We start from the raw sequence: 17,899 nt of genomic DNA on the forward strand, positions 1-17,899 counted from the left end.
GCTCAGTCGTGTCTGACTCTTTGTGACCCCATGAACTGCAGCATGCCAGGTCTCCCTGTCCATCACCAACTCCCGGAGTCCATCCAAACCCATGTCCATTGAGTCAGTGATGCGATCCAACCATCTCATCCTCTGTCGTCCCCTTCTCCTCCTACCCTCAATCTTTCCCAGTATCAGGGTCTTTTCAAATGAGTCAGCTCTTCTCATCAGGAGGCCAAAGTATTGGAGTTTCAGCTTCAACATCAGTCCTTCCAATGAAGACCCAGGACTGATTTCCTTTAGGATGGACTGGTTGGATCTCCTTGCAGTCCAAGGGACTCTCGAGTCTTCTCCAGCACCACAGTTCAAAAGCATCAATTCTTTGGTGCTCAGCTTTCTTCACAGTCCAACTCCCACATCCATACATGACCACTGGAAAAACCATAGCCTTGATTAGACGGACTTTTGTTGACAAAGCAATGTCTCTGCTTTTTAATAGGCTGTCTAGGTTGGTCATAACTTTCCTTCCAAGGAGTAAGCGTCTTTCAATTTCATGGCTGCAATCACCATCTGCAGTGATTTTGGAGCCCCCAAAAATAAAGTCAGCCACTGTTGCCACTGTTTTCCCATCTATTTGCCGTGAAGTGATGGGACCAGATGCTATGATCTTAATTTTCTGAATGTTGAGCTTTAAGCCAACTTTTTCACTCTCCTCTTTCACTTTCATCAGGAGCCTCTTTAGTTCTTCACTTTCTGCCATAAGGGTGGTGTCATCTGCATATGTGAGGTTATTGATATTTCTCCCGGCAATCTTGATTCCAGCTTGTGCTTCATCCAGCCCAGCATTTCTCATGATGTACTTGCATATAAGTTAAATAAGCAGGGTAACAATATACAGCCTTGACGTACTCTTTTTCTTATATGGAACCAGTCTGTTGTTCCATGTCCAGTTCTAACTGTTGCTTCCTGACCTGCATACAGGTTTCTCAAGAGGCAGGTCCTATCTCTTTCAGAATTTTTCAGTTTATTGTGATCCACACAGTCAAAGGCTTTGGCATAGTCAATAAAGCAGAAAGAGATGTTTTACTGGAACTCTCTTGCTTTTTTGATGATTCAGCGGATGTTGGCAATTTGATCTCTGGTTCCTCTGCCTTTTCTAAAACCAGCTTGAACATCCGGAAGTTCACGGTTCACATATTGCTGAAGCCTGGCTTGGAGAATTTTGAGCATTACTTTACTAGCGTGTGAGTAGCGATGAGTGCAAATGTGCAGTAGTTTGAGCATTCTTGTACTATAAAACAGAAGACATGTAAATCCCTCCTTTAAGTCATATTCATTTGATATGCTGAGTGGGAATGAACATGATTGCCCACGCCCACACTTTGTAGAAGCTGGAGTGCTCATCTGGACAAATCCTCTGCATAATAGCCATGTGTGGAGTGTATCTGTGGTTTAAGGAAAAAGCCTGTAAGCGCTTCCCAGCGATGATTATTGGAATTGTGGATTAGCAAATTCCCATTTGAGGGGCAATTACTAACCTGCTACCAGATATTAACTGGAAATGCCCCTATGACTGAAAGGCATAAAATAATCTTGAAAATTGAAATACCCAAGATGTCAGAGAAATGCTCTAATCAGGAAAGCAGTGTCCAGAAGAGTTCAATAATAAAATAGGCATGGTTTGTACAGGAATATGGGCTTCCCTGGTAGCTCAACTGATAAAGAATCCGCCTGCAATGCAGGAGAGCCTGGTTTGATTTCTGGGTCAGGAATTTCTCCTGGAGAAGGGACAGGCTACCCATTCTAGTATTCTTGGGCTTCCTTGGTAGCTCAGATGGTAAAGAATCTGCCTGCAGTGTGGGAGACCTGGGTTCGAGCCCTGGGTTGGGAAGATCCCCTGGAGGAGGACATGGCAACCCACTCCAGTATTCTTGCCTGGAGAATCCTCATGGACAGAGGAGCCTGGCAGGCTACAGTCCATGGGGTCACAAAGAGTCAGACACGACTGAGCGACTAAGCACAGAACAACATACAGGAATATGCCACTGGGGAATGCAGTGTATCCATGAGTAGGTAGACTCTCTTCCCCTAGGACTGACTTTGGAACCATGTGAGGAGCTGCTGAATTCTATCATCACTTGGGTGGTGCCCTATAAACAGCTCTCAACTGACCAACAAATAGGTGCTTAGTGTATGGATGGTAGTTTCACCATGAACAGACAACATTCTGTTGGAAAGCTACCACTCTGACGGGAAATGGTAAAAACCTATCCACTTGGTGAACTGCTCTGCAGGCTGTTTATCCTTGTTTGGATCTTTACCTACTCATAGGCAGTGGCCAATGACCTGGCCACATGGTCAGGAAGAAGGGCAATGGAAGACTGGCTTATTAAAGGGGGGCCCTTACAGGCCATGGTCTTGTGGAAATCATTATGGGAATCTGAGGGGGTGGATTAAATTAGGCCATGGGAATGCCCATCAGAAGAATCTCATTCTTGCATTGGAAGGTGATTAGAATCAACAGGCAGACACCCTAGTGTGCTCACGTGAGGTAACCACTTGGGTTTGTGAAATGGGTGGACACTGTGGTGGGGCAGGGACCTTCAACAATGCAGAGATTGGCTGAAGCTACATGGATTCCTCTGGTATCCTCTGAGGCACAAGACACCAACAAGAACTGCTGTCTGCCAACAAGAGACAGAGACTACAGCCTGCTCCAGGACAGAGTCCCTAGGGGGAGTCCTTGCACAGAGATGGCAAGTCTGATGCCTGTAGTCCTGGGGGACAGAAAACAAGTGGGTCCTCACAGGAATGACTCTGACCCTGGACTGGGCTTTGCTTACCCAGGGTAGATGCACATGCTCGGAGTACTGCAAAGCACTGAAAGAATATACTGCACCCACCTGGACCACTGCGTCACTTTTCTTTTAGACCAAGGAACACTAATCACAGGCCATCATGTCTAACAACAGGCAGAGAGATTTCTTCTTCAGAGTAACAGCTGGTAAAGAATTAGAATGGTCAATCAAAACATTGGTTGTCTAAAATGGGGGAAGACGGACTTCCCTAGTGGTTCAGTGGCTAAGACTCCGTACTTCCAATGCAGAGGGCCCAGTTTGATCCTTGGTCGGGGAACTAGATCCCACATGCTGCAGCTAAAGATCCCGTATGCCACGACTAAGACCAGGCACAGCAAATTTCTTTTAAATAAATAGAATAGGGGGAGATAGAGTCATGAAGGGCTGGCTTTATATGCCCTCACGGATGTGTGCTCATATGCAACATGAGCAGGGCTAAGGAGTATCCTCACTTGATAAATTCCTCTGCTATTCTGAGCGTGAGGACAAGGATACTGGTGTGACAACTATACTTTTATTCTTTCCCACATCATTTAACTTATTAAAAAATATTTTATTGAAGTATAACTGAATTACAATGTGGTGTATTGCAATAATTACTGCTGTACCACAAAGTGATTCAGTTATATATATCTATACATTCTTTTATCATATTCTTTTCTATTATGGTTTATCACAGGATATTGAATATAGGTCCCTGTCCTATACAGTAGGACCTTGTTGTTTATCCATTATACATATACCAGTTTTCATCTGCTAACCCCAAACTCCCACTTCTACCCTCTTCCTTCCCCCTTGGCAACCACGAGTCTATTCTCTATGTCTGTGAGTCTGATTCTGTTTCATAGATAGGATGCATCTGTGTCATATTTTAGATTCCACATATAAGTGATGAAGTGAAGTGAAAGTTGCTCAGTTCAGTTCAGTCACTCAGTTGTGTCTGACTATTTGTGACCCCATGGACTGCAGCACGCCAGGCCTCCCTGTCCCTCATCAGCTCTAGGAGTTTGTTCAGACTCATGTCCATTGAGTCGGTGATGCCATCCAACCATCTCATCCAGTCGTCCCCTTCTCCTCGTGCCTTCAGTCTTTCCCAGCATCAGGGTCTTTTCCAATGAGTCAGTTCTTCACATCAGGTGGAGTTTGATGTATTGGAGTTTCAGCTTCAGCATCAGTCCTTCAAATGAATATTCAGGACTGATCTCCTTTAGGATGGACTGATTGGATCTCCTTGCAGTCCAAGGGACTCTCAAGTCTTCTCCAACACCACAGTTCAAAAGCATCAATTCTTCAGTGCTCAGTGTTCTTTAGAGTCCAACTCTCACATCCATACATGACTACTGGAAAAACCATAGCTTTGATTAGATGGACCTTTGTTGACAAAGTAATGTCTCTGCTTTTTAATATGCTGTCTGGGTTGGTCATAACTTTCCTTCCAAGGAGCAAGTGTCTTTTAATTTTATGGCTGCAGTCACCATCTGCAATGATTTTGGAGCCCAGAAAAATAAAGTCTGACACTGTTTCCACTGTTTTCCCATCTATTTGCCATGAAGTGATGGGACCAGATGCTATGATCTTAGTTTCCTGAATGTTGAGTTTTAAGCCAACTTTTTTTCACTCTTCTCTTTCACTTTCATCAAGAGGCTTTTTAGTTCTTTGCTTTCTGCCATAAGGGTGGTGTCATCTGCGTAGCTGAGGTTATTGATATTTCTCCCGGCAATCTTGATTCCAGCTTGTGCTTCATCCAGCCCAGAGTTTCTTATGATGTACTCTGCATATAAGTTGAATAAGCAGGGTGACAATATACAGCTTTGACGTAGTCCTTTCCCTATTTGGAACCAGTCTGTTCTTCCATGTCCAGTTCTAACTGTTGCTTCCTGACCTGCAAACAGATTTCTCAAGAGGCATGTCAGGTGATCTGGTATTCCTATATCTTTCAGAATTTTCTACAGTTTGTTGTGGTCCACACAGTCAAAGGCTTTGGCATAGTCAATAAAGCAGAAATACATGTTTTTCTGGAACCATCTTGCTTTTTCGATGATCCAATGGATGTTGGCAATTTGATCTCTGGTTCCTCTGACTTTTCTAAATCCAGCTTGAACATCTGTTTCAAGTTCACGGTTCACGTATTGTTGAAGCCTGGCTTGGAGAATTTTGAGCATTACTTTGCTAGTGTGTGAGATGAGTGCAATTGTGCAGTAGTTTGAGCATTCTTTGGCATTGCCTTTCTTTGGGATTGGAATGAAAACTGACCTTTTCCAGTCCTGTGGCCACTTCTGAGTTTTCCAAATTTGCTGGCATATTGAGTGCAGCACTTTCACAGGATAATCTTTTAGGATTTGAAATAGCTCAACTGGAATTTCAATACCTCCACTAGCTTTGTTCATAGCTCAGTTGTGTCCAACTCTTTGTGACCTGTTGGACTATACTGTCCATGGAATTCTCCAGGCCAGAATACTGGAGTGGGTAGCCTTTCCCTTCTCCAGAGGATCTTCCCAACTCAGGGATCGAGCCCAGGTCTCCCACATTGCGGGCAAATTCTTTACCAGCTGAGCCACCAGGGAAACCCAAGGATACTGGAGTGAGTAGCCTTTCCCTTCTCCAGAGGATCTTCCCAACCCAGGGATCAAACCCAGGTCTCCCGCATTGCAGGTGAATTCTTTACCAGCTGAGCCACCAGGGAAGCCCAAGAATACTAGAACGGGTAGCCTATCTGTTCTCCAGAGGATCTTCCTGACCCAGAAATTCAACCCAGGTCTCCCGCATTGCGGGTGAATTCTTTACCAACAGAGCCATCAGGGATATCATATAGTAACTTTCTATTTCATACTTGATGCAGTGGTCCCTGGACCAAAACTACAACTACTAATGCATTGCAGGAAGCAAGGATGATTCCTGGGCACCAAACCATAGCTGTTTTAAAATCTTTATGTCAAGAGTTCCTAAGGGCCTGATGGGGTGGGTTGTGCTTTTACTCCATGCGGCAGTCTTTGGGCTAACATTGAACACAGTTACATTGCCTATGGGTAGAGATAGCCCACTAACTCTGTACCTATGTAACCCTTTCCTACATGAATGCGAGTGGACAGAGTGGGAGGCACTTGCTAGACTCCTAGTGCTGCCTATGATCTAGACCAGCACAGTGGCCAAACCTAATGTCCCTTCCAAGGTGAAAAGGTTTGGATACAGACAGGACAAACAGTACGTAACAAGGGGTAAATGAATGAGTAACTGAGTTATGCAATGAGAGAAGTCCAATGATAATGCTTGGAAGAAAGCTAAGAGCAAGAAATAATATTGTCTCTCAAGCCCAATTATACAAAATGCCTGAGAGCATGAAGTCATCTATTGCTGACACCACTTCTGTTTCTTGACAAGATCAAATGGAAGCCCTGAGACATCCTGTCATACAATATGATGATGGATGAGGCTGACTATCAGACTGACTGAATGGGACTCCAGTAAATGTGTATCTTTGACTCTTATTTTTCAGGTTACATCTACCATAATGTTATGTGCTAGAATACTGGCGTTATTGGAAAGATAATGCCAATGTTGATAATCAAATGTATTGGGACATTGAGTTTAATAGCTTCCCATCCTTACCCCACATTGATTCCTCCAAATGTTGCTGTCAGGTCCCTTTTGCTATAAAAAATCCCATGATCAAAGACCAGGGAGTGGCCTAAGATGTAATAAAGGATGTATCCAGGCTTGGGGAGGGGGACTGATACAGAACTCCCAAAACCTTTGAAATTTCCTGAATGAAAGGAGTATCTTGGTTGATGCTAATGATTGTGTACGTGTGTGTGTGTGTGTGTGTGTGTGTGTGTGTGTGTGTGTGTGTGTGTTGGGGGAGGGGCATGGCTAGAGAGCATTAAGATAAGGGCTGGTCACCCGAAAGAACACATGATCAGAGGGCTAAAACTTTTAGCCACCTGACTTCCAGAGAGAGGAAAGGGGCTAGAGACTGAGTTCAATCACACACTGATTTAATCAACTGTGCCTACATAATAAAACTCTGATACAAAATTCAGGACAGCAAGACCTAGGGGAGCTTCCTAGTTGGTGAACATACTAATGTGCTGGGAGGATGAATGACATGCCTGGGTTCCATGAGGAGATGGTGTGGAAGCTCTGTGTCTCCATTTCCCCTGACACCTCTCCCTCCCAGGCCTCACTCTATGCATCTCTTCCGTTTAGCTGTTCCTAAATTATATCTTTTATAGTAAAATTATAATAGAAAATGTTTCAGTGAGTCCAGTGAGTCATTCTGGTCAATTATCAAACCTGAAGGGGGGTGGTAGGAATCCCCAAATTTGCAGCTGAGTTAGAGGGGTATGAGTATCCTAGGGTCCCCACTAGTGGACTGGCAACTGAAGAGTACTCTAGCTGAGGATCTTGCCTGTTAATTTGTGAGACCTACACTAACTCTGGGCTTACTAGGTGGCACTAGTGGTAAAGAATCTGCCTGCCAGTACAGGAGACACAAGAGATGTGAGTTCAATCCCTGGGTCGTGAAGATCCCCTGAAGTAGGAAGTAGCAATCCACTCCAGTATTCTTGTCTGGAAAATTTCATGGACAGAGGAGCCTAGTGGGCTACAGTCCATGGAGTTATGAAGAGTCAGATGTGACTGAGCAACTGAGCACACTAACTCTGGGTACTATCAACTGAATTGAATGTCAGGGCATCAAGTTGGCTATCAGAGAATTGTTGTTAGAATGCAGAAATATTTCATTATATTTTTTGACTTTTAAAATTATAGTAAAATAAACATAAAATTTACCCTTTTGACCAGCTTTCTTTTTAAACTTTTTATTGTAATATAAGAAAACAGAATAAACATATAACTTACAAGTAAACCACTCAATCATATTTCACAAATTGAACACACCTTTGTACCCAGCATCTGGATGAAGAACAGAACATTACAACATTTCAGCAAAGTAAAGGAATATGTTGAAAAGACAGGAACATTTTCATTTAAAAAAACTGAACATATTCATTAAAATGAGGGTGAGAGAGGGCATCACTTTCCCATGTATATGTATATGCCCACGCTATAGTGTACCATTTCCAAAAATGGTTTCATAGAGGAATTTCTAAGGATTATTTGTGCTATGTTAAAAATCTTTTGTGGTAATAATAACTTGGGGATATACTGAATGAAAGCTAGTCAAGTGGGTTGATAATTCAAGGAGACTTTCACAAATTCAGACTCCAGAGTCTAGTGCCTAAACATTCTCAAGTCAGAAGAGGAATGAGAAAAATATTTCTTGCCTGTTCTAGACATATTTCTATAATTATGATAAAATAGATATAACAAAATTTACCATTTTGGCATTAAGTACATTCACAACGTTGGGCAACCATCACGACTTTCACTTTTCAGAACTCATTCAAGCCAGACAGGAATTCTGAACTTATGAAACAATAGCTCCTCAATTTTCCCTCCCAACAGTCCCTGGCAACTACTGTTCTCCTTTCTGTCTCAATGAACTTGTCTATTTTTATACCTCATGTAAGTGGGATCCTACAATATTTGACCTGTTGTGTCCGACTTCTTTCAGTTAGCACAGTGTTTTCAAGATTCATCCATGTATCAGAATTTCATTCTTTTCGAAGGTTGTATAATATCCCACTTTGTGTATACCACATTTTGTTTATCCATTCATCTGATGATGTGTATCTTTTTTTGCCCACCACTTTGCTTTTGTGAATAATGTTGCTACGAACATATACAAGTATACATATTATTATATATTTTCATAAATCAATCTTCATTTTTTTGTTGGGTAAATAAACTTTTGGAGCACTTTACAATTTAGAGCTCAAATAGAAATGAATGATAACATACATTTTAAAGAGTCCAGTGTTTTATTATTAGCATTAATATCTGTTCATACTGAAGATTCAGGGATAAAATAATGGACAGAAAACTGGGATGTAAGCAATATGACCTGGATGTATCATAAGTATATAGGAATATTTGCTAATTATTGGACTAAAAAGATATAAGATGAAATTACATCAATTATTTTGTGCTCAGTCTTTCTGAATGTACTTTTGGTATTAAATACACACCAAGTGCTTATACTTGGAGATTCTGCCTTTTTCTTTGGCAATGAAAACATGCTTATCCTTGATTAATCAGAATCAGTTTCAAAAGGTAAAACTTCTTAAAGGTAATCATGACATTTAGTGCTTTACACCAGTACTCTTGGTGGGCTGGCTGCCAGATGACCGCTCTCGCTCTTTAGTAATTTCCATCTCAATTTTGGCTTTGATTTTCTCCCAGTCTATTTGGAGCTGTGGTAGAAGAAAAGAATAAACGTGCATATATAGTATAAGACCTTTTTATTTAATCCAAAGTAGCTAAGAGTAAACAAAAATAGAATAGACTTCTAAAACATTAGAGAAAGACGGTGGGAAAGAAAAGTTAAGAAGAAATAATGCTCCCCTGCAAATGACATAGCGTTAAATAATTCCTCCTAGAACAATTATCACCATAAAAAGCAAAGACTTTCACTGTGATGCAAAAGACCAAAATGTAGTTGTAGTTATTTATAAAAAGCACATCTCAACTATGGAACCCTAGGATTCTGTTCAGGTACGAGGTGGGAAGGGCAGGTAAGGTGGATTGCTCTCCTCCAAACAAGAGGAAAAATGGACAGAGCCCTGGCCATCAGGCCACGTTTCAAGTGCGTCAGCACTTCAGCACTCTTATACTGAGGTTCCCATCAGGAGCCTAGCTACGAAGAAAGATAGGGGGGCATTTGCTTCATCAGAGCATACTCTGCAAAGGGGCTCCTTTGCAACAACCCTTAAAATGATATGAAGACTTGGTGGTAAGACAATGATGAAAAGATATTAGACAAAATAGAGGGAGAACAAGGTTGAAAGACAACTAAAAAGAATAACTGTAAAGTGGTAATATTTATATCTGTTTCAGGTCAACCACTGATCCTCACCAAGATCCGGCCCTGCCCCTCCACTATATCCCTTCCCTCCACTAAATCAACAGACTTGGTGTTAGGAGTGGACTCTACCCTGAGTCCCACAAGCTTCTTCTTTAGGAAAAAGCATTCAGATTATTTTTTTAAGTCTGGAGATCACTAACTTAGAAATGTGTGTCCTCTCAGGCAAGACATGGGAAAAAATGGGGTCCCAGCTTAAACTTAACTCTGGTTTACTTTGAAATAAACCGAAATTCCTAAGACTGAACCAAAAGTAAATAGGTTTTCATCTCCATGTAGGGGAGCTGAGTAGAATATGCAGTATTAAAGCAGATTGTGGTGATATGTGCTGCTTGAACAGATTTACCTTAAGTAACTGAGACTAATTTGACCTTAACACAAGACTTCACGCCTCTTTTATTTTGTACTGGAAGTAGGTAGAATTAAGTATTTGGTTCTTTTTTATGCCAAAATCCTTTCTCTAATTTCTGTGAAGTAATTTGTGGATATTATTGGTCACCTTTATTAAGATAATCATTCTATATATTTGTCTATAGTATATAAAATAGATGAATTAAAAGAATCTTTCTTACTCATAGAAGATGAATGTCTGTGCTAAGATGCAAGTGACAACTCAGTGAAAGGCAGAGCAAATGTTAGATTATTTGAAAGGCTCATTTTTCAATCTGGCTAGAACCTGATATTTTTTAAATGGCAGAACATTCGTCTAAGAAAACATTTCAAAGAGAAAGACAAAACTTGATGAATACCTTGTCCTTCTTCCGGCTTTAAATTGACTTACATATGTTTCTTGAATCAATCACAATAAAACCATATATTGATGATAAACTAAACAACTGTTGCTTGGCTTTACCAGAAGTATATCAAGTAGACTGATGACATCTATATTAGTTACTTGTTACAGTACAAATGAGGGTGTCAGTTGATAGCTATCCTACTAGAAATAAATGTTTCACTTTCATTCTGGCATCTGTCCAGTTTTAGAACAATGTTCTCCTGATAATTTAGTCTCGGGAATAGAGTATTTTTAATAGTGGGTTTCAGATAAGGATGTACTTATGACAGCTGTCAAGTGACTTCTACGTTAAAACACATCCTTTTCTCTTCCAGAGAGTGTTAATACTCTTTGGCACTTCTTATTCTAGTTCTGAGGCAGTCAATTCTTTATATTCACATAGAAGTAATTTCAAAATCATATCAAATGGCTCTCCATCCTCTACTCCACCTCTCTTACTCTCAACTGAAAATCAGCTTCCTACTTTAGAGAGAATATAGTGACCATTAGGCAGAATTCACTTAATTTCCTTCCTTTCACAAAAGTAGGTACATCTGTACCCACGCCTATCTCTTTCCCTTCTGTCTCAGGCCAGCATCTTCACACAAGTCCCTGATCTCATCTCAGACTCCTTTAGGACATCGACCTTCAATTATTACCTACATATTTCAATTTCCTTCTTTTCACTGGCTGCTCCTTCTCATCCTTCCTTCTCTATTCTGTCTCCCTACAAGCTACCACCTTCATTCTTCTTTTCATTCCCAACTCTCATCCTCTTCCCAGACGACTGTGATATAACTGTGTTCCCACTACACTTCAGAAACTTCACTAATGCCACCATTAAGTGTTTTAATTCCTCATCCTATATACCTTTATATGACTCAATTAGTCATTCAATGAATATTTAATGTTTGCTCTATACCAAGGATTGCTCTAGGCACATGGATTTAGCAGTGAATAAAAAGATAAAAATCAGTCTTTATATATAAATAAACAGAGACAAATGATAGTGGTAAGAGTTTTAGAAACAGGGGAGGGAGACAGTACCAAGGGGGGAGTTGGGGGGATGAGTGCTGAACTTCAGATAGAGTGATCAGAGAAGGCCTCCCTGAGAGGTTGACGTGAAAATCTGAAGATTAATGAGTGACTCCATGAGTATATCTGGGGAAGAGCACCTAACAGAAGAAGAAAAAAAGCCTTGATGTAGAAGCATCCCCTGGACCTTGCTGATTCCATTCCAGCTCTTCAAAATCTCTCTCAGTATATCCTTCCCTTCTGGTTTCTGCTCTCCGTTCTAAATGTCCTCAATCTTTTTTTTCCTTTTTCTTCTATATCCTTCTCCTTGGTACCCTCTTCACTATTAGCATTCATTGGGGTTCCAAACACAGCTTTTTCATACTTTCCCTAAGAGATCTCATCAACTCACATAGCTTCAACTATGCCTAAATTGTCATGATCATACATACATAAATATCTAGCCCTTATTCTTCCCTTAGCAACACACTTCGATATTCACATTGATATTTCCAACTGCCTACTAGACCTCCACCTAGCTAGGGTCTATCCTACGGGACTTCTAATGCAAAAAATGGCCTATTTTCATGTATTCAAACTAAAAAAGGTGCACAACTTGTATATGCTCGTGTTCCTCCACAGTCACCCACGCTAGGAATGCTGAAGTTGTTCTCAAATGCCTTGACTTAGCTCACTGCCCTCCTCCTACCTCTAACCACAACGTTCTATTAATTTTTCTGATTTTTTTTCTTACATTAATCCTACCCTTTCCATCTCCTGGTGAAACTATTATAGTAACTGGCCTCCTGGTCACCACCCTCACCTCCAAACCATCTTCCACCTAAGAAGCTATCATTCAAGACATTCTCTTGATTACAAACCTTCAAGTCTTTGCATTGCCTTCATTATGAAATCTGTTAGCACAGTATTAAGATGCTTCAATGTCTGATCCCATCAACATTCTAGTCACCCAGAACCCAAGGCACTCCCTCTGTACTCCTTTACCATTCTTTCAAGATCCTATGCATTTGCTCTTATTATCATATCCTTTAACTGACTGACAAAACCCTACTCCAGATAATTTTGTGGAAAAACTAAATGAATTAAAACTAACAAATGCTAAGTATATAATTTCCAAATGGGGGGGGAAAGGATAATTTTGTGAAAAATTCTAAGTTTCCGTTTCTACTTAGGAATTGGGATTTTAAAATGGAAAAGTGATCATGTCACTTCCATTCAGTATCTTTACATTAATCTTAGGGTAAATCCAAATTACCCAATGTGCCCTATGAAACTCTCAGGTCAACCTCCTCTTTGCTCATCACTCTTAACCACTTCAGAGCCTTCCCTATCCTGGAATGTGTCCATCCCCACACCCTTTCCCCTCGATCAGTTTCTACCTATCCTTCAGAGTTCAGCTCTAACATCATTTGCTTTCCTTTGAAAAATCTTTGCTGATACCCCCATCCTAGGTTAGGCTCCACATCCACAAAGTCTTATAGCACAATGCACACTACCTTCAAGGCTATTATCACAAATGAAATTAACAATTAACTATATAATTATCTATCACCTCTATTTGAATACAAATTTCAAAGGGTCAGTGTCTGCCAGGTTTACTATTATATCCCAGCCACCAAGGAGAATACATTGTCTGCAGGAGGTACTCAATAAATACTGAATAAATGAGAGATCACTAATTATCCAGCAAATGAGCTATCACTTAATCTCTCACTATTTTCTCTCCTATTTATCACTCCTTTTTTCTTTCTCCTAGCATAATGCTTTAAACATTTCCTGGCTCTTCTACTTTTCTTTCTGCACAGAGTATGTATTCAGTGAACTGAATGTATTCCTCAAGTGGATTTTATTTGCCAGACTAATGAATTATTTTACAAACACTTGCTGAACACCACTGTAGACCAGGTATAATGACTCTAATGGAGTTTTTAGAAGACAGTACATCTTGTATAGATCTCAGATTTCCACATTTTAAACTATAAAGGCCCAAATAACATTTCAGGGCTTGTAAATATGAATGTATGTCAAGCCTCACTTCTTATTAACTTTTATGTTATGCATTGTGAAGCCATTTGAATTCACCAGCTATCTAGAATAAATTTCTCAAGGTTTAAAAAACTGATCTTTTTCTATTCAGTTCTTAGTTCTGAAATAAAAAGTTTATACAATCACAATTTGGGTTAAGAAATTTTAAGTCAAAGATTATTTTCATCTTAAAATACTGCTTTATGATTTCTAGTTAACTTCCAAATTATATTTATGAAGACAAGTCAGAAACTAGAACATGGTGCCATAGGGAGTCAAAAAAGGAAACAAAATATCCAAGAAAAGTCATGCTGTTCTGATTATCCCATTTTGAACATTTCGGCTACTCTTGTGATTGAAGTATTACATGTTATTTATAGTTGAATACATACATAATGAAAAAGAGGATAAGAGTTTTAAGTTTTCAGAATCTGAAATATAACCTTGAGGTAAAAACTATATTTTCTATGTCCTCAAAAGCACCTAATGTGAACACAGTGAAAAAAATATTGATAGTAATATGATGAAGAGGAAGCAGAGTAGTATTAATTTGCTTCAAAATTATATGGTAAAGGAAATTTAAAGTGGGTGCTCATTTTCCACATACTGTCATATTTTCAAAACTGAAACAAAAGAGATTAGCTGACCAATGATTTTCTGGGCTGTTTCACACTATAGTGGTGGTGGCTGCTGTCATATTCTGCGAATTAAAAAGTACAGCCCTCAGAGCTCTTACGGAAGGCTGGTAGCCCAAACAACTCATTTCTGAATCAAACAAAAAATCAAACAAAAAAATTGTGAAGCTTCTATAAAATATGTCCCTTTCTACCAAGAAACCCACAACTGGATCTATCCTGGATCCAGATGATGAGGTTACATTGTAGAACTAAGAATAGCTCCAAAGTCTTCATTACCCTGAAAACTGTCCTGAAGTCCAAAAATGTGATTCATGACATTCAATATTCTACATACAGCAAATGGATAATGTCTTTAGTAGGTGCCTCTCTCTACATCCTCTTTCCTCTTCCAAAGAGGACGGGTTAATATATTTTACCCACCCCCACAATGAAGCAGAACATTCCATTGTATTCTATCCCCACCAAGAAACACTCCCACATGGTCTATGAAAGAAAGTGAAAGTGTTAGTTGCTCAGTCGTGGTCAACTCTTTGCGACCCCATGGACTGTAGCCCACCAGGCTCCTCTGTCCAAGGGATTCTCCAGGCAAGAATACTGGAGTGGGTAGCCCATTTCCTTCTCCGGGGGGATCTTCCTGATCCAGGGATCAAAACCGGGTCTCCTCCATTGCAGGCAGATTCTTTACCATCTGAACCACCAGGGAAGCCCCTACATGGTCTATAAGCTCCATGAAGACAGAAGCCATGTCTGATTCAACACCTAGTGTAGTGCTTAATCCAGACTGAGTACTTATAAACATATTTTGAATATATGAATGCCTAAAAGGAAATCAGCTAGTTTGCAGAGCTGGGAGAAAGGTTAGCCCCGTCTTGGGTTTACAAATTGGATCCCCCATGGCTAGAAATGAGCTCTACTTCTGCCATTTGAATCTAGAAGTATCTGGGCAGGTGGCCACAATCATTTCTGTTCTAGGCACTGGCTCTCCTTGTGTGCTGATATGTACTAGAATGGCTTTTTTTCTAACTGGATTGACAAAACCTTACGTTCTGGTAGGAACTTAAGAGGCAAACGGTCAGCCTTCTTTGGTTCTAGGTGGTGAAGTCTACCCAGGTGAGGCACCTATTTAAGTGCAACCAGGCTCCCTAGAATCTGCAAAGTGACAAAGTATCCAAGTTCTGGCCACTGCCCTCTGTGCTTATGTACTTCCCCTGGAACAGAAAGGGCAGCTGGTAGAAGACAAAATTCAGGATTTAGAAGCCTTTATCCTCACATTTTATGTTGTTTATCTAAAAATATCAATTAGGACACAACCTAAACACAAATAGGAAACTATAAGAACAGACTTGAGTTAAGCAAAACATGGCTATAAGAGTCCAGAAAAATATTCTGTAATATAATTATAGTCAAAATAAAACTGCAACATCGAAAGACAAGAAGCAGTTATTTTTAGAGATTATAGTAGGAAAGTTATTCAATTTTGTCTCATTGAGACAAATAACATACACTTATAAAGCATATAATTATTATCAAATACTACATAATACTTACACCTTCTGCATACTGCAGGTATCGTTTATTAGTTTCCTGTTTACCAAATGTCTCCAAAAATTTTTGACGATAAGCAAGAACTGTGTCAACATGTGTTTTGTATTTTACAGCCAATTCAAGAGCCCTATAATGAGAAATAAAACAGATTATCAGCACTACTATGTTGATCTCTACGGGCAGTGGAGTTCTGGGGTGAGAGGGTGGGACAAACGGTCTGTTTTTCCCTCTACTCATCCTTCAATATGAAAGGTATGTCATAGACCCTACCTTATCCATCTTGTAAATTTCTATTTATACTTCAGGGTCCGGACCAAACATGATCTATTCTCCCTGACCAGCTCTCCTTGTAGAAATAAATGATCATTACATTTTTCTATGCTACAGAATATTCCTTACATACTATTATTATAGTCCTGCTCACAGTGTATTGTAACTATTATGAATTTGTTCCTTGGATTAACCTATACATTTATTAAAGGGAGATGTGGGTTTCATTTCTCTTTGGTGAGTATTACTGAGTAGATGTATAGTAAATGCTCACTGAAAAGTTCACTGAAATCATAAGAAAATTCAAGTGAATTCCCCAAAATAAGGGTTCAACTATCCTGACCATTTTATAAGTCTGTAATGAATTTATTCTGTTCAATATTAACTAAATACTGATATCCTTACATTTTTAGTATAGCAAATTAAAAATATTACTATTATGAAAATAAAATTTGAGGATAAAAGTCTGACAAAATGCCTTTTGCCAACTGATTCTTAAGAGAAAGTTAAGAACTGCCATATGACCCAGCAATCCCACTGCTGGGCATATACACCGAGGAAACCAGAATTGAAAGAGACGCGTGTACCCCAATGTTCATCGCAGCACTGTTTACAATAGCCAGGACATGGAAGCAACCTAGATGTCCATCAGCAGATGAATGGATAAGGAAGCTGTGGTACATATACACAATGGAATATTACTCAGCCATTAAAAAAAATACATTTGAACCGGTTCTACTGAGATGGATGAAACTGGAGCCCATTATACAGAGTGAAGTAAGCCAGAAAGAAAAACAACAATACAGTATACTAATGCATATATATGGAATCTGAAAGATGGTAACGATAACCCTATATGCGGGACAGAATGAGAGACACAGGTGCATGGAACAATTTTATGGACTCTGAGGGAGAAGGTGAGGGTGGGCCGTTCTGGGAGAATGGCATTGAGACATGTGTATTGTCATATGTGAAACAGAGCACCATTCCATGTTCGATGCATGTGACAAGGGCTCGGGGCCGGGGCAGTGGGATGATCCAGAGGGATGGGAGGGGGAGGGAGGTGGGTGGGGGGTTCGGGAAGGGGAACACATGTAAACCCATGGCTGATTCTTGTCAATGTATGGCAAAAACTATTACAATATTGTAAAGTAATTAGCCCCCAAGTAAAATAAATAAATTTATAAAAAAAAAAAAAAAAAAAAAAAAAAGAGAAAGTTAAAAGCCATTTAAATTTTATAATCCAATTAATATCTATTTATCTAGGTAACTAAGTTATTTTTAAGGTAATATTTTATTCAAATAGCAGATAAGAACTAAATTAATCACTAAAATCAGAGGTATAACACCAAAGGCATAAAAATCTATATACTGATAATACAGAGGGAGACGAAAATTTTATTCCGCAGTTCCAGGTCTGTTTTTGCATGTAGGTTTTGGACAGCACTCAGCCCACCATCCTATGAATAACTCATATCAGTTGAGCCAGGAACAACCTAGTACAGTATAGCTCTCCTACACTGCTCACTGGATTTTTTTAAATTGTGAAAATATGACAACGCATTTATAGGAGGCTTGGAAAATACAGAACAAGGTGACATATAGCTCCATTATATATTACAATTAGTTTTTTAAGTAAAGATTTTTTTATTAGAGTTTCAATATCAAACTCTCAAAAATTAATACAGAGAAGTAGAAGGATATAGTAGAAAAGCAGTATGAACCAATTCAACATAAGATTTATATAATTTTCACACAACATATACTGTTTATTGTTCCCATGTTTCAAAGTATG

General features: G+C 39.6%; 1 protein-coding gene across 7 annotated transcripts in view; it reads right to left on the reverse strand.

Annotated features, from left to right (window-relative positions):
- Positions 1–8,697: 8,697 nt before the first annotated feature.
- IFT80 (intraflagellar transport 80) overlaps positions 8,698–17,899 on the reverse strand; it is a 121,565-nt gene continuing 112,363 nt past the window's right edge. For all 7 annotated transcript variants that reach the window (XM_081570713.1, XM_081570709.1, XM_081570714.1 and 4 more), the window contains 2 exons: positions 15,838–15,961; positions 8,698–9,148 (listed from right to left, as the gene is read on the reverse strand). In XM_081570713.1, the coding sequence (XP_081426839.1) occupies positions 9,038–9,148; positions 15,838–15,961 (235 nt within the window). In that variant the 3' untranslated portion in view covers positions 8,698–9,037. The remainder of the gene's footprint in view (positions 9,149–15,837; positions 15,962–17,899) is intronic.

This window comes from Giraffa tippelskirchi, chromosome 2 (genome assembly GCF_054371585.1).
Source record: "Giraffa tippelskirchi isolate mGirTip1 chromosome 2, T2T-mGirTip1v1.2.pri, whole genome shotgun sequence".
Classification (NCBI taxonomy): Eukaryota; Metazoa; Chordata; class Mammalia; order Artiodactyla; family Giraffidae; genus Giraffa; species Giraffa tippelskirchi.